The 18,129-nt window shown below is 36.9% G+C and overlaps 2 protein-coding genes across 6 annotated transcripts in view; one reads left to right on the top strand and one right to left on the bottom strand.

Annotated features, from left to right (window-relative positions):
* The window catches only part of LOC113234948 (sodium channel protein para), a 122,308-nt gene extending 119,417 nt beyond the window's left edge, over nt 1-2,891 (top strand). The window contains exon 38 of one of the 2 annotated variants that reach the window (XM_026470472.1): nt 58-2,891. In XM_026470472.1, the coding sequence (XP_026326257.1) occupies nt 58-503 (446 nt within the window). In that variant the 3' untranslated portion in view covers nt 504-2,891. The remainder of the gene's footprint in view (nt 1-57) is intronic. The other variant, XM_026470471.1, reaches the window with a different exon arrangement.
* Nucleotides 2,892-3,235: 344 nt separating this feature from the next.
* The window catches only part of LOC113234719 (potential E3 ubiquitin-protein ligase ariadne-1), a 30,545-nt gene continuing 15,651 nt past the window's right edge, over nt 3,236-18,129 (bottom strand). Inside the window, exons 10-14 of one of the 4 annotated variants that reach the window (XM_026470174.1) lie at nt 16,305-16,531; nt 14,929-15,006; nt 3,747-3,802; nt 3,379-3,460; nt 3,236-3,300 (exon numbers count right to left, since the gene is read on the bottom strand). In XM_026470174.1, coding sequence (XP_026325959.1) covers nt 3,760-3,802; nt 14,929-15,006; nt 16,305-16,531 — 348 coding nt within the window. In that variant the 3' untranslated portion in view covers nt 3,236-3,300; nt 3,379-3,460; nt 3,747-3,759. Of the gene's footprint in view, nt 3,461-3,746; nt 3,803-12,776; nt 15,007-16,304; nt 16,532-18,129 lie in introns of those variants that run through there. The other 3 variants (XM_026470176.1, XM_026470175.1, XM_026470177.1) reach the window with 3 other exon arrangements.

Genomic DNA, 18,129 nt, shown 5'->3' with positions numbered 1-18,129 from the left:
ATGGACGCGGGCGGCGCGGGCGGCCCGCGCGTGGTGCTGCAGGGCGCCGGCGCGTCGCCGCGGCCGCCCGAGGCGCTGCCGCCGCCCGCGCCCGTCTGACCCGCGCTGGCGCTCGCGCTGCTGCCCGCGCTCATCGACGACGCGCCGCTGCCGCTGCCCGCACCGCTGCCCGAGCTCTTGAGCCCACCCAAGCGCACTTGATTATTTTCGCTAGATTCGTGTACATAGTGTTGGGCGGGCCGCGGTGCGCGGGCGGACTCGCGAGCGCAAGCGCCCCTGCGCAGCGCCCGCGCCTTCTTCTGGACGTTGATCTGACGTTCCGAGTGTTGGAGTGTTTTGTATTCGCGTGGCCGAAGCTTTGGAGACTGTTGTTTTGTTCGCGCGCGTTTACCGTGTTTGTCGTGTCGTTAGGACTTTTTCGTTTCGCGTTAGACCTAACCCCGCGGGAGGTACCGTTGAGAGAAATCGTTTTAGCGAACGTGCCGTGTTTTTTTCGTCACTAGTGATGTAATGTAAGGTATCGGATAAAATTGAGGAAATTCTAAAAGCTTATTTTTGTATTCGACGAATATCACTCTCTACCTGTGTATTCTAAAGCAGAGAATGGACTCTTATATTGTACTATGAAATTGAGCAGTTGTTTATTGATTGTGAGATATCATTTTCCTTCCCCGAAATGGTGTCGAGCAATGCGTGTACTATTATATTATGGTACGCTGTTGTCGTGGCTGAAATGAAAAGTGCAGCGCGCGCAGCAGCGGCAGCCGCGTCGGTCAGCACTGCCAGCACCGATGTAGCACTCACACGTTTGGGATTCAATGTTTTTTGTTACACCCAACTAAATTGTAACCTTACAAACGTTAAACTTCTCTCGCTCGACCTCGAGCGATAGTTTTATCGTATCTAATAACGCTTAATAAGAAAAGCAATGGCTACGCCGATTCATATCAATTTTGTCCGTAATAGTTTTAATAGTTCCAATTTATAAGCTTCTTACTGTACCGAAATGTTACGTTGTATCTTCTATACGAGGACGGCTCGCGCCGGACCTCACGAAGTTAAGAGAGTTTAGAGAAATTTTTGCAAAGTTATCTATGTAAGCTTAACAAATCAGCTGTGAAATCGGTACCAGAGTTCACTTCCGTCCTAATTCAGTACGCATCATAGGAATCGAGCCATTTTATGTAACGCGCACTCTCCACGTAGTTAATGTAATTTCCTTCCCTGAATTACATTAGCTGTGGCCGCCGCGGGCGCCGCCGGTCTTCCCCGCCGCCAGCGCCCGCGACCCCGCCCTTTGTCGCGCACTGTTTGCAGGACCGATAGTCCAACTCACCGACTCTATAATACTGTGTCTCCTAGCACAAGTCACTGATTGCTTCTCCGGAATGTTATAATGTTAGATAGTGACGACACATTTGCAATTTCGGTCCTATAGTTTGGATATTGTAGAAGTCGGTCTTAGCCACACTATCGGCCCTGGGTGCGGTGCGTTCGAATATACCTTTTGTCTAATAAATTGCGAGCGGGCTGGTACTGCTTCGATGAATATTGCTCTTGCAGATTACATTGTGATGTTTTACCTAACAAACCTTTTGGCTATCCGGAACAGATGACCGTAATTAGCAATAAGATAATCGATATACCTAAGAGATCGAACGTCCCTTACCGAGTAAGGTAGATATTATTGTATTTTTATTTTACAATTGACACCCAGATGTGGACCCTGTGGAGTGTACGAGTGTTTGAACATGGAGCGATCCGCAAGTCGTACCTCAAAGTCGTAGTCGAATTTCGAGTCAGTATATTGTCTTTTCTAGCACAACAAACTAAATCATTAAATTTTTGTAATTTATCTTTGGAAGTGGTCAATTTTCTACTGTGTAAATATTGAGAGCTTATCGCCGGGTAGATCCCAAACCGCACGCGACAGTAATGTCATTTATCATGTCTTATAAGTCGATATCGGCGAGTATGCAGTGCAGTACGCGATACGTAACGTAATAAGCTTGAAGCAATAACGTCGATCTCTGCTCGACGACGGTTTCGCTTTCAATAAGAAACAGTCACGTCATCGAATAGTTGTGTGTCGGTTGTTTTCAATTCATTTACATAAAATGTGAAATTCTCAAGTGCAAGACAATCTAAGTGTTGCAAACGTTTAAAGAGTCTGTGTATCGTAACTAAATGAGGCGCTTACAGTTTTGCACATATTTTGCAATAATTACCTATGATTACAGATAATAATTATGTAGATAATTTTATAAGGTGAGTCAACAGCGCGTCGTGCGCACGGGCGGTCTTCCCCACCGACCGCGCGGCACAGCGCTGCATTCGTTCAGTTATTTCATTTGGAATTGTATTACGTGACACCACGTTGCCTACGTCAAGCCTAAAACCACTAGGAACAGTTCCCGTCTAAGAATTTCAAGGTGGAATCATTTTGAAACCTAATCCAAAAGAAATAAGTCAACAGTTCCCAAATACAAAATGTTAGCTATCGGTAGTAAGTAGTCAAATGACAATCATCAGTGTTGTAATAAAAACAAACCACCTTGCCATTGTGTTCAAGTGAGACTATGTCGCTTATCGGGAACCGCTCTGGGTGGTTCAGAAGCGTAAGCGTGTTGTAATTATGTAAATTGAACACCCTCTTATGTTGGTCAAACCAAACATTTACCCTACAATTAGGCATATTTGCACAAAAAAGTTGTGTTTAATTAAGTTTAGACAATAAGTTATGATATCATTGTGTTATTTATTTAAATATACTTATGACAAAAAAGTGAGTTCAGTTTGCTGAATGATAGAGGTTTAATTGAGTATTTATTATATATATTGTTGAAGTTTGTACAAAATAAATTAAGTAAACGATAAAATATAGAACTTGACTGCTTTACTTTGAAGTTTCATTTTAGTATCTTACGGCAGTCGCTTCATGTACTGACGAGGAAACTTTAAAACATGTTATGTCCCAGTTTTTAATCAGGAAATTGGGAACGAATAATTTCCTATAGTGCAAATATCTTTCTAATCTCATATTATGTACAAAAAATTTCCTGGGACAGAACCGTGAAGCCAGCTGCAATAAAAACAGCATTGTCTATTTTTATTTAGGTTTTTATTAATAATTTTATAATACAAAACTTGTCCTATACATTTTTATAAATTACTGAGTTCCACAAAGTTTGTAATTAAGATATTGACTTAACTAACATGGATCGACTCTAGTTCAATTAGTCTTTATTCACTTGTTAAGATTTTTTGGATTTATCAGTTCCGAATAAATTGCGTATGGCCCTGGAATGTAAAATAAAAATGTTTCGGCAAGATGTCAATCCGGGTATCTAAAACCTATTTGTATTTATATAAATTTACCATAATTATACCCTGATTTATATCTCTAACCTATCTTCTACAATGGCGTCCACCACTCATTACAGACTGTTCACACGGCAATCTAGAGTCAGAAAACCGAAATTGTAATTTACTCCGAAATAATTATATACTCTTTACATGTGTACCTAATTGAATATAAAATATTTCATAGTAAGTTTATTAATCAATTTAGGTTGTAAATTTAGACATCGATGATGAAACATGACGATGTCGCCTCCTTACTCTGGTTAGTCTGTTTTCCGCTAAGGTTCATGTTAAACTATCAGGATTATTTTTTCGCCCTTAAAAATCTTTAGGTAAACAATTTATTTCATCGATTGTACAAAGATAAATAACGCTCTACTCACCAGGGATTCTTCACTAGGCTTTACTAGGTCTTGTGGGAGAAGGCGCCAGCGCATCCCTGCGACAACCATTGTGTTAGTATTCTTTGTAAAAACGGAATTTAGAAATTAGTCACCCTACTTAAATGATATTAATAAAAAGTTTTTTTTTAATAATATCAAGTAACGGGATGAACAAGTCGTGCGCCTGGTGGTAAGCAACACGCCTATCTATAACAGTTGCAGTGCCACTCAGAGCTTTAAATCACAAAGATCTGAGGGACACTGTCACTGCACCCGTAACCCTGATGGTGACCCAAGACCCGTGATGTCAAACGCGCCGATTTATATGGGCGAGATCGCGAAATTCGTGAATCTTGTCGTTCATATAATACACGGAATTAGACCCGACCCGATACGCGCCCGACCTGCGCCCGCTTTCTTTGTGTTTCACGCTTCAGTTTTGAAGGTATGACATTTTCATTTAAATTTATTTAATAATTAATTAATTACTCTTGAAATAAAAATGAAACATTGAGCTTTATATCCTCAAAAATTATTTCGGATTATTTAACACTTATTTAACAATTTAAAAATATAATTTACAAAAACTAGTCACTATAAACTTTTTTACTGAACTCTGCTGTTGTCATTTCACCTTACAATAATTACGACTTTTGGCGTGGCGTTCTGTTTTTCAACTACAACGCCTGGAAAATAGAGACTCTGCGCCAATGTAAGTTGAGCCTTATTTTCACCAGCTAAGTGGAATATTATATTATTATGGTTTTATCTTATCATTAAACAAAAATCGAACACTTGGAAAACATTCACTTCGATCCGGTTGGATCGGAATCAACGTCACAACCGTGCCAGACGCTATGCCAACTAAGCCATACGGAACGAACTAACGGACCTCACGAATTTTTCCATGTGTTTGTTGCACCTCTCAGTTTTTTTGGTTTTTAAAGACTTTTTGCCGTAGCGCCATCATTGAGAAATCTATGAATGTAATCAAATGCTAAACAATGTAAATTTGAGACATTCTTGTTCAAACTACCACAAACACAACAATAAACACATTTACTATTTGATGTCATTTTTTAAACACCACGCGACCACTTAAATTCAATAATTTACAAGCCCTGTATCCCACCTATGGTGGGGTCGGGCTCGGCCTACGGCGCGTGTTCGGTTTCAGATATATGTTTTTACAATTGTGACATCTTGTACTCGTAATGAAGCAACCGTATATTACCTCCGTACGATGTCATGCGAACGCTTCGGGCTTCGCCCTCCTTGACCTTGTTCTACGGCCTCGACACCTAAACACTTTGTTTTAAAAAATTTTAATAGCTCTTTAATGACGGTCGTTTAAATATTGCAAATATATATTTTAACCACTACTTATTATCAGACAATCCTAGAAACCTGATCGTGTCAATTTTCAACCCGAGCAAAGCAAGTTTTTTCAACAGCAATTTACATAAAAAAAGAACGCTTGTATGACAGCTATGTTGAAAAATGGCGGAAATAAAATTATCACCTCAAATTATGATTGAAGCCATGCCATTCTCAGTGGAATTAGAGCAAATTTTTATCTGCCGCTAAAAAAGTTTGTATGGCAGTCATATTGGAAAAAAGGCGAAAAATAAATTTTGACCGCAAATTATTATCGAACATCTATAGAAACCCCCACATGCCGATTTTCAGTTGAATTAGAGCAAATTTTTTACGCTTTTACGGCGACCATATTGAAAAATGGCGAAAAACTAATATTGATTACAAATTATTATTATTATTATTATCAAGCATTCCTAGAGACCCATTTATACACCCAGATACCAATTTTCGAAGGGGTCAGAGCAATTGTTTTCTGCCGCCAACGAACTCTCGTATGGCAGCCATATTAGAACATGGCGAAAAACTAATTTTGATCACAAATACCAGATAAAAATCCGGCGCTCCTATAATGCCAATTTTCAACCGAATCAGAGCAAATCTCTTTCGGTAGACATTTTTAACGAAAAAAACGCGTAAATGGCAGCCACATAAAAAAATGGCGAAAAGAAATTTTTGACCCCATATTTTGATAAGGACTCCTAAAGACCGCCGCATGCCCATTTTCAGCCGAATCGAAGCAAGTTTTTGATCGGCGGCCATTTTGAATTTTTAATGACACAGGCACTTGACCACTATTACCCTCTATGACATCCCTTCGGGCACCTCGTACCTATCTCTAATAATTTACGTGATAGAAGGCTTTGAAATTTGTATGACGGCCATCTTATTCATTTGAATTTCGAACATTTTTTACTTCCTACAGAAATTGCCTAAGGTGTACCTTATTCTTCTTCTTAAGGTGCCTGTCCAACTAATGAAGGTTGGCAGTCAGCTCAGCATATTTATCTTTATTCCTGACGAGGTTGAACAGTGGGGCGGCACTCGTTATCCCAGTCCACTCTCGTATGTTCCTCGGCCACGATTTTTTCCTACGACCAGCTTTCCTTTTACCTTTCGTGTACCTTGTAAAAGTGCACAAACAGTCCCTCCATATATTATAGTTTTTGCAGGCAGTTGATCACTCTTTTCTATTTTCCACATTCAGGTCCTCTCTTATTTGATTATTTGCTTTGGAATCTATCCGCGTACAACGATATAAATATCTTTTTTCCACCACATCGGGAAGTATGCGTTCTATTTCTATCAGTGAGTTGTAGCTTTATATATAACTATTTCTCAAAATATATGTACATTTACAAAAAAAAGGGATGTGCTCCGAAATATTAAACAAAAATACTATGTTGTTATTCAGTCATACAAAAAGAAATAGGAACATTTTAAAGAAAAACACGTTAGTTTTTAATACTACGAAGAACGAAAACTGTAATCTTATTATCTTTTTCATAACAATGTTTTACTCTTCATACAAAAATAAAATTGCTGCCCCTTACCTCAAGTGTTTGTCACTTCATAAAATACAAAATATCACAATCATAAGGCGCATGTTTTTGTATTACAGACCTTGACTTAAAGTGATTTGACATGTGGTTTCATAACAAAAATTTAAGTAATTTGCCAAAAATAAAATGAGCCATACACATTTACTTTTCTTTCGTTACGCTTACGCTTAATTTCCACTTTCACTTAATTTTCAAACTCATCCCTTAGATTTTTGAATGGGCGCCACTAGAATTATCCTTATTGGCTGTTGGTTTGGCGTCCTCGGCTATATTTTTCATGAAAATCCGTACAAACGTGATAGTCAATAATAGTCAATATTTTCAGGACGTTAATAGTAAAGAACTTTTTCATGATAAGGTGAGTCTGGATTTATTTATCCCTTCATAATACATGCAAATTAAAAGTTTTAATAAGCGTATTACATTTCTAATATCAGGTTATCACAAACCATTGGTATTTAAAAACTCTGTTATGATCATGTATGTACTATAATTTCGTAACATTTTTATGCATTTCGTTACATAACGAGATAAGACTGAGTGAACACAGTTATTACCCGACTTCGACAATGCAAAAAAGAATGAGTTGGGCAGTAGGCAGATATGTCAATATTATATTTTGCCAATGTATAATACGCTTAATGTTAAATTTTTTTGTAGTATTTCAATTATTTTGAGAAATAGTCACATCGTACTGTTAATGCAATAGTGTATTAACTCAAAAAGTGTATTTTTACAGAATCGATGAAAAACGAATTACTCACTTCCTGCGAAAAATCGTTAAATTTATGTATAGATTAAAGTTTATTACTGACATCTAAGCAATTTCCAATTTGTCAAATATATTTAAAAATAAAAGGGAAAAATTAATTTTTATACTTTTGAATAAGGACTATTTTGGCCAGAACTAGCTCCCATGAAGTGTGTCTCATTTTGAGTTAAGTGGATATCTTTTAATGGTTTCTTACAATATTCCAAAAACAGACAATCAAAGTTTACATTCAGAAATGGTATAATCTTGAATTTCACGTATTTTGAGTTACAACACTATTCTAAAAGCAGTGCTATATAGAATGGATTGTGGCAAGCCGCGCTGCCGCTGCTAAGGTTGAATGGAGTTATCATACTTTTCTTATTATGCTATGTTTTTATCCCTATAAGTATCCTTTTGCTCCTTAATCAACCAATATGAGTGAGACTCACAATATGGAGATATATCATGACATAATATCCATCTTTTTAAGGGCTAACTCAGGTACAGCTAGATTCATTTTGTGATCATTATGTACATTAAGTTATTTTTATGCTAGAATGTTCTTTTATTTTTCTTATGACACTCAGGGTCGTATTCCAGAACTCTACTCAATGCTCAAGTCAGGATCTGAGTATGATTTCAAGCAATGGAAATACGACCGTAATGGCAGGGACTTGAGTATGATTTCGAGTGTTTTAAACCATAGTCAAATCCTGACTTGAGATTGAGTAGAGTTCTGGAATACGACCCTCAAACGAGGATAATATGTATTGTGTGAAATATATAAGAAAAATAATGGGTTGGCCAAAAATTTAGTACTGTTTTTGCTATGCTTGTGGTCATTTAAAAAAAAATTCAGCGCGTTTTTATGCGTTCTACTGCTGGGCACGAGCCTCTTCTCAGGCGAGAACCTAGGCCATAGTCCGCCACCCTAGCCCAATTCGGGTTAGGGACTTCACAAGTTTTACAAGCGTTGCGAACCTTCGACATGCCGGTTTCATCACGATGATTTACTTTACCGAAAAGCTTTTAGGAAACGTCTCTCACTATATACTTGTGGGAGCGTAGCCGTGGTTATAGCATAGTGAGATATACTATTTAATAATAAACGTGGAATATATTCATAACTAAAGATTTACTATGAGCGTCTAGTTTTAAGATTTGTCCAGAACTCTCGATGTTCATTTGGCAACAACCGTCTTATTTTTATATAGTTCCAAATACAAAATAACAATATAATCTAACCAGCCTGCTACAGTGTCTACCTACAATAAGTTACGTAAAGACCGTAATTTACGACAGTTATTTATTTGTATGAAAGTTCTAAAACGACACGCTATCAGAACGGACCGGCTCACAGTAACTGCCACATGATCACATTCATACTTCTCGCTCATACACGAAACTGCTAACCTCTAGCTTCCTTCACACTTACAAAAAGTCACGAGGTGAAGAGTCAGAATTCGAACCCACGGTCTATGCTAAACATACGGTAAGTCGAACCATTAGGGTACCACGGTTCTTCATGTTTACAAAGCCATCAAAAACTATTGCAGTCAGGTAGGGATGTGTTACCTCATAATCACTGTAATTCGCCGACAGCCCCTTCAGATTTTTACTTCTTTCAGTCCTTAAAAATTATTTGAGTGTCAATTCAAAGATTTTTTTAAGACCGAAACAAGTGAAAATCTAAAGGAGCTATGTCGGCCGATTACAGTGGCTGATAACAAAGAGACCATTAAATAAAATGAATATATATTCATACCCCAAGATGGCAAAAGATCAATACATAACAATCAACAAGGTCAATACATAATTAATTATTTTTTAAATGTTATTTCATTTACCCTTTCATACCGCATGGACTTATTGGCCAACTCAATATCAAGTTTATTTGTAAAATACAACCTCGCAAGCCTGTATACCAACATTAAAACAACAAATTTTGTTTCATGGCTTTTTTAAATAATAAATTTACCAAAAATAAACTTCAGTTTTTGTCCTTTTTAAGTCTGTATTTAGGAGCAAGTTGTTGGCGATTAACACACTGCACCACGCCCCGCGACGGAGCGCAGGACGCGGAATCACGTGCGCGGTGGCGCAGACGCAGATCTGCGTCAACTGCGGGGCAGCGGTCTAGCGGCATAATACAGAACTCATAAAGGCCGCTGCAGTTAAACTACTGTCCACTTGGTTTTTTTTACTAAAAAAAAAGACACCGAAGAAATTGGATTCATTCCTTTTTACGAATCAGATCGATAAATGGATAATTTCAACCCCTTACAAAGATTTAAGAAAATATGAAGATAAATTTGGTCGATCTTCAATAGCAAATATAAATTTATCGACGTCGAGATCTATTGTAGAAAACTGAACATGTCCTTAAGCTTAAAAATCTGCGCGGTAGTGCGGAAAGCAGTGTGCCATACCCTGCGGTTCGCCGCACCCCTCCGCGCGGGGTCACGTTAAAACCCCGCGCGGAGAAGCGTTGTCAGTGTGTCTGACGGCGCGTGTTTTCCATACAAACCGAGTTACTTCAGTACAACGTTAAAAAACGGAGCTCCGTAGCGGAGCGGTGCAGTGTAATAATCGCCTAACAACCTTCCGCCGGCTTTCGCTTGCTACCGCACAAAGTTATCGCCGTTTAGACTGGTATATTTAAATATTTTTTGTAGGAAAGTAAAATCGGATGAATTATCAAGTCATGGAACAATAGTTTTTGTCTATGATGTTAGTAATGCCTGCGACGTTGTTTGTATTTTACAAATGAGCCTATATAAATAGAACAACGGGTCATGAAATAACGTAACGTACATACGCACACACTCATAGTCCCGCTCTAGGGAAAGCCTTTACCGCGGGTGCCATGGACACACGCATACGTAGACAACCACAAATTACACCCAATTCATGCGACAAATAAATGTAGGCTATATAAATATTTTTCCCGGCCCGCGAATCGAACCTGGGACCTCTGCGTGGCAGTCCAGCATGGTAACCGTTCGGCCACGGAGGCAGTTTATTTAAATGAACGGAAATACTCACATGCATGCCGCAATTGCAAATAGTGGGGTGAGGACTAAGAGGGATGGGGTAGTGATAATTCAAGTTAGAATAATAGGACAATGGATACAAAAATAAACAATCATCATTTCGATGTTACTATTTTTATTTTCTTCTTAATTCTTAGACAAGTGTGTCTTGAACACAGACACTTAGAAGATGCTCCTCAATACATAGTTATTGTATATACCAATATTTTACACCATCTATATTTACAGTGTATGCGTTTCAAAATAAGGCTCTCCGACAACGAGTCTTCAAAATTACATTTTATTTATTTGGTTTAGTAAAGCTCATACAAACCAACTGAAAAAGCAAAGACGTATCTACAAAGCGGAGAAGAAAAGTCAGAGACGTAAAGGACCAATAAGATTTTGTAACGAGATAAAAAATAATGAAATCCTATTGGTGTCTACGTTACTCTCCTCCGCCAACACAGCTTAGACTTAAAGCGAGGAACGTTACATTTGAAACGTGGTCCAGCCTAGCGCTTAAGCTATGTCGCAAACTATATCCCATAATGCTACTCACGTGTTACGCTTTTCTTTTCATACAGAGTAAATCTTTGGAGGCGAGAATCAGATTCCAAGACGTAATTGTACTCATGAAACTATTCAACTTAACTAAAAACACTTTTGTGTTTGGAAAAACTAAATTTGTGTCAAAATTGACCGCGCACAATTTATATACAAATTTAGAAAAAAACTGGTTTTGCTAAGGGTATTTTACTTTCATAAGTACAATCATTCTGTCCCGTGCCCAAAAATACACATAGTTGCTGTTACTCAAGCCCCGAGGTGAAAAACATTTCTTAGTACAATTATGGCTCAACGTAGAAGGCAATTTTTGTTCACCGAGACTAACGCTTTTTGAATTGGCAATTCGAAAGACAAAACTCGTCGTCTAAGCTTGACCTGTACCTTACTAAACCAAACTTTGTAGCGACCTTTTATGGAGAGCCTTCTAACTCTATTCCCGTTCACTATGTGAACCCAGCAAGCTTTAAATTACGACAATTACTGGCAGTGCGACCGACTCTATAGTACTTATTAATCCAAACGAAACCTCTATAGAATTAATTATCCGTTTGTTAATGTGGCAAAGATATGTAGCGCGAGAACTATTATACAAAAAGCCATTTGCGATTTAACAAGACGATCGAAAATAGTTTTTATTATTTTGTTACATGTATATTTAATGTCCCATTCTTTCGTAGATTAATTTATTATTGCAAATACCTTAGTACTAGTTTTTGCTTCAAAATGGAACCAGATCGCGCGAATTCTTTTACTAATATAGTTTTAAAGTACCTGTCAGTTATTTATATAGAAATTGTAAGAGGTATTTTACATTTGTTTTATTTAAAATAATTTCGAGACGCAGTTGGTGTGGACTGCAAATTCCTAATTAACACCGTGAAAAGCCTTGCAGGCTTCAAAATAAGTCGATCACAGAATAAAAACACACTATATCTTGAACTAACAGCTTAACTTTTAAAGTGATAAACAGTACTCTAATAACAAAAATATGTTTTTGGTAAAAATATATCCATGTTTCTTCTTAACCGATAGTTTTATTCATATTGTGCAACTATTTTGATTCAAAGATTTTATTTATTAGAATTTAACGGAAGTTAAGCGACGTCGTTGCCTAATTAACACATCAGCCACTAGGGCGATTTCATTTTAAACGAATAAAAGAACATGTATAACAGGTAGAAGAAATTGATAACGGTCACTGTTCAAAATTTGAAAAATTATTACTACCTGAATGTTGTATCTGGGTTTATATTACTTTTTTACCACAAAAAGTTTCTTTACATGTTTTAAACCAACCAGTTCATATAAATGGCGACCATATTGTCCGTTATACACATTTTTAAACACAAAAAAATCACCCATTTAAATTCACAACGATGAAATGAGGTCATATTCTGGAATACAAATACTCAAACAAGCAAAAATTACTACACTAAGCAATTTACACAATTCTACATTAAAATTTTAAGCCGGGTATCCAATAGGCAATTGTCGCGCAACTTATTGCTCGTTATGTCGCTTAAAATTTTTCATAAAATTTTTGGTTAATAATAACAGTTCATGCACACTAACAGCAGGACGCGAACGACGGCCCGGTGGCATTATTATGCCATACCATGTCATATCATGATCATCAATCCATATACGTCCCACAAAGTTCAAGTTCATTATAGTCGATTATAAGTCTCAGTAATTAGTCAGTAATTAGAGTAGCCATAGTCCGTGGACTCAATGCGGTTTGTGAAGTTCACAAATTTTTCAACAGTTTGCACTGTGTTTACGCGGCTCTGTATGCGCAGATTCCGGGTTCGATTCCCGGTAGAACAAATTGGGGAAATGAACTTTTCTAAATTGGTTCTGGTCTGGATGCTCCGGGTAGCACCCCGGAGTGAAATCCCTTGCTCTGGTACTCATAAATTCCTAGTTTAAAATTTTGAAAGGAAATTAATATTGGTACCGATATTGTATATAGCATAATTGATTTTATGTCATTATGTAACGTACAATTCCCGAGACTGCGTGAAATTCTCCGGAAGACGCGCGACCTGCTTTTTGGCTCATATTACAAAGGTTCGCTTCCATTCCGCAGAAATGTAAATTGAGCTTCAGTATGACTGCGTTTCCTACTAATTCTACAGTTTTTAGTAATTATCTGTCAAAATGTGATATATTATTAGTAAGAATAGTAGCTTAAACGCGAACACTGTCAAAAGTCAGACAGACTAATGGAAACTGTGGTTTTTACATCACTGAGTCGGGAATATTAATGCCACCGTGCTGTTTTCGCGTTGTGTTATGCCGGGCAATGCTTGAAGAGCTAGTCTGGGCAAAGCCTATGCTGCGTGTCATTTGACATAGTTCTGCAAATACGCTGCGCGTCTATTGTTGCTGTGGTGGTAATCCGGCTATAAAGTATCAAAATCAATGATTAAAATTATAAAGTCTAATTGTTACAGTCAAAAAATAATAATATGGGTTATATCTATTACAGGAGATCTGACTTATGAAACTTATTGCTCAAGTTAGTATGACTCAGTGTACAGAGACGTGACGTCATCAAACCACATCAAAGTGAAAATTCCATATTTATTGTATTGGACTATGCTATGGAACTATAATCTAGAAACATAATGAAATTTAAACAACATGAACTGTCTATAAATAACTTAAAATGTTTGAAATAAAGTTGCTGTCGCTGGAGTTTATAAAAATATTTTTTTCTTTTTCTTTAGTTTCGTAGAGTATTGACGAGAAATTAATTAATCATGGGTAATTGAGATCTTAACCTGCATTTTTACTTTGCACACAGATATTGAATCCGTGGGCGCTACATTTTAAATTACAAATTACTTTCAAGGCAATTGCATATCATTCGATCACATGAGGTTAAAAGCGAGCGAAGCTGAAAATGTCCGCCACGAATGTTCACTGAATTAATTATTGTTAAAAGTATTATTTATTATTCTTCAATACAGTTTGTATTGTCATGGACTTTTGTTCCTATTCATTGTGGTAGAAACTCCTAATTTATTTATTTACTTGATTTGGTATCGTTCAGATACACGCCCCGTGATTTTGTTCTATTGCAATTATTTTTGTTATTGGCAATTCTTTGATTTTTATGAAAGTTATTTTCACTTTCACGTTTTACAACGCAAGTTTCTCTCACAATAATTGCTAAGTAATTTAGTTTCAAACGTTCGATGCGTGTATCCGAACACACCGATATGGATATTACGCGCGGCACGAAATTTGAATCAACGTACAATTCAAACGTAACCTTGTTTAGATTGTAATATGATTACTATAAGAGCTCCAATATACAGATACAAAAATGACCAACCTTTAGAGATTCATACATATAGTCAGCTTCAAAATGATCTTAATCAACAAAGAACCAAAATTACTTCAACGATAGCTGACAACAAAGAACCAAAATTACTTCAACGATAGCTGATAAAAATTAAAACTGAAACGTCTGAGTACAATTTAAAGTGCACCTTAAATTCGTTTCCGTAAGTTTGTTTTTTATCAAAAGTGCACGAATATTTACGAACACTGAACACCGAGATCATTTTGACTGTACCAATGTATGAAGTACATTGTAATAATCCATTAAATGTGGTAAACTATTGTTTTTCACTCGTGACGATCTCACTAATGAAGATCTTTGCCAAAATTAAATTAAACAATCATTAACCAACGTCAGAGCTTTTCTTATAGCAACCGTAATAGACAGTGTCTTTACCTAAGAAATTACAGCTACATACATACAAAGCGTATGAAAGTAATGGTAACCTAATAGGTAAAGAGAGTTATGAAAGTTCGTATGGAGAGTGAGTGAGAGGTGAATATGGATGTCGGCTGAGTGATAGAGAGAGGATTACTCTGTGTAGTCCCAGCAGTCCTTTTCGTAACCTTCGTGCACGTGCTCCAGTAATACTTTGCGCCGACTGTCGCAATATCTGAAATAAGAATACCCTTTTTAGAGGCCGAAAATTTTATATTACTTCACGATACTTTAGATCTGAGGTTCCTAAATTTTTTGTCTCGTAAACCAGATGCCAATTGTTTCTGTTTTGAGTAAACCCCCTGCCTTTCTGATATGGATTTATAACGAATTCATCAACTTCAAATGTGGTTTTAGCAGCTGACACAATGCTTTCTCACTTTCGCAAAAATGCTTCCTCACTAGACAGTTTAACTTATCAAAGTATTTAGAAACTTTATAAAAAAACATGTTAAGTTTTATACATTTGTCTAACCGAATAACTTGTTCGTTGTGAAATTTCAATCAAAGAAACAGTCAACAAACAATTATTAAGTTATTGAGTTTAAAAAGATACATTAATTTTAGTGAAGCTTTATAGGTATGACATGATAGAACAAGATTTCAAGTATTATTTTCGCGCAAATTTCAAAATAAAATTAAATTATGAGTTAGTACGAAACGTCTTAAAAACAGTTACGTCCTCAGTCTTCTTTTTAAATAATGGTGTTGTAACCAATCGCCACTAAAAAATATTGACTTAATTTTGATATTGACGGAGATGCTAACATTTATAATATGATTGAAAATCAAATATTATTTATATAGTTGATACTGATGATTTTGGCTCATCTTCTGATGAAAGTGTATAAAAAATTAAACTATGAAGTACATATTTTTTGTTTTTCTGTAGAAGTTTACTATTTAACAACAAGTTATCCTTGTGAACTCTGTTAATGTGTAAGTACACTACAACAGCAGCTACAGGTTGTCATTGTGATCATTTAAAATACTTCCTCATTATTTCAATTAAACTCTATATTGCTTAAATAAATGTTAATTGTTCTATCTAGAACTGAAAACCAATGACCCGAAAAATAATGTAAACGATTACAGACTGATAAAATTTCTAACCGATTTCTGGTGAGAATCGTCTAATATGGTTAACGATACGTTTAGTCCACATCCCTATTTACGTTGCGATGAGAAGTGGCCAAACATGCCTCTTGTTTTGTGAAGACTACAAATGATTATCACTAATTACCGGTTTCTTGCCAAGGCATGATTTCTTTTTATTTTCCCCAATATTTCGGAACGGTTCCACGCTCCATGGTCACGGGTTAACTGGCTAGCGGCAGATGACAACTTTAACAGGCATATCTGTGTACCCTCTTTCCCTGTCTACATCTTGATTTTAACGTATTCTGAACCGCTATAATAACAATGATGTGTTTCGACCCCTGGTAGAATCCACACAGTATACAACGAACTAACCTGTATTTGTCCTGCACTTTCTGCTTAATGTCAGCAAGATTCTCACTAGTGATGTCCCTTTCAAGATATTCAGAAAGCGTCTCTGTGGCGGACTCAAGGTCGCGCTGATTGTCCTCGAATATCACTGACTGGTTGTTCTTGCGCAGGTAATAAGCGAACACGTACGTGTACATCAGTGTCTGCCGGCACTGGCAGAGGATATCTACAGCCTTTTTTAGGAATTGGACCTGCAATAAAGAGTAAACGATGAACAACAACTGAACAACTGAAGCGAATTAGTGGCACGACTATACAAAATGGAAATTTTGACGGTCAGCTACCTTAACCGTCATAACTGCAGAAAAATAATTAAGACTATCCGTGAATTTCGACGATATTTCGATTAGCATTCATAGAGTGAAAAAATACAGTCAGCAAGATAAAAGGAAATTTTCACGAAATTTTTCACATGCCATTCGATCATATTTCTGATGAGGATCAAGTCTTTATGGAACCACCTAAGGTAAAAGTACTACAAATATCAGAAATCGCAAAAAACTTTACGTGCTAACACGTCATAAATTTCCATTTAAACCCCCGATACAAAACAGTGTACTTCAAAAAGACAAAGACCCGTCGAGACCAATTGAATTAACCCAAACGCAATAGTTCTAATCAGTGTTGGGCAAAATTTAATTGTTCTGGCAATTAAAGATTGACAATTGATTAATTGTCAATTGCGAAACAGCAATTAACGATTGATCAATTGTTAGTTGCGAGAACTCGCAACTAACAATTGATCAATCGTTAATCGCAAATATCTACAATTAACAATTAATCAATTTTCAATCTTTTCAATGTTTTTGATTAACAATTAACAATTAAAACTGACAATTATGATAAATTTATAGGGCATATGGGGGTGAGTTAGGGCGTTGGTTGTGGGGGCCTGTTGGGGGCCTGCTGGGGGCAGGTTAGGGGGCCGGTCGGGGGCCCGGTTGGGGGCCCTCCAACCGGGTCCCCAACCGGGGCCCCCAACCGGGGCTTCCAACCGGGCCCCCAACCGGCCCCCCAACCGGCCCCCCGACCGGGGCCCACAAGCGGGGTTCCCAACCGGAGCCCCCAACCGGCCGGAATTGATTTTAATTGCAAATTTAATTGCAATTAAAATCAATTCAATTGAAATCAATTGCAATTAAAATCAATTGCAATTAAAATCAATCGCAATTAAATCAATTGCGACGCGTCGCAATTGATTTAATTGCAATTGATTTCAATTGAATTGATTTTCTAATCTGATTGAATTATTGATTGAAATTTAATTGATTAACGCCCAACACTGGTTCTAATATAAGTAGTGGAGGAGTTGAGCAGTCTTCAGAGTATCCTGGTTACAGCATAAGTGATAAACCCTTGATAAACCTCCCCGTGACATATTTATTTCAGTTGATAAAGTTACGGTTGTTATTATTAAATTTTTATTTTTATTGCGAATACTGAATCGGTAAGATCCGCACTAGTAATTCGTTCTTTCGTTTATTTGGTAATGAACTATTGTTATATATTTTGAAGAACAAGGATAGCGATATGAAATCGCGTATATAGCTTATATCTTTGTCGTTTAATCGTCGTCGCAAAAACGATGAAACAAAAAATGGTTTTTGTAGTTTCAGTATTTAGATATTTTACGTTATATTCGTTATTATTCACGTAATTCTAATTACTCTTATATATTGAACTGTTTTGAAAATGTTCTCCTCACCTTTTTCCAATAATTTATGCATATCAATTTGTTTGTTTTTATTATTTAATGTTGTCTCGTCTGTCGCGCACAATATTTAATAAA

Source organism: Hyposmocoma kahamanoa, unplaced genomic scaffold, assembly GCF_003589595.1.
Source record: "Hyposmocoma kahamanoa isolate Upper Pololo Valley unplaced genomic scaffold, ASM358959v1 86, whole genome shotgun sequence".
NCBI lineage: Eukaryota > Metazoa > Arthropoda > Insecta > Lepidoptera > Cosmopterigidae > Hyposmocoma > Hyposmocoma kahamanoa.
Note: the sequence above shows the minus strand (reverse complement) of the source record. Positions and strands in the feature narration are given on the sequence as shown.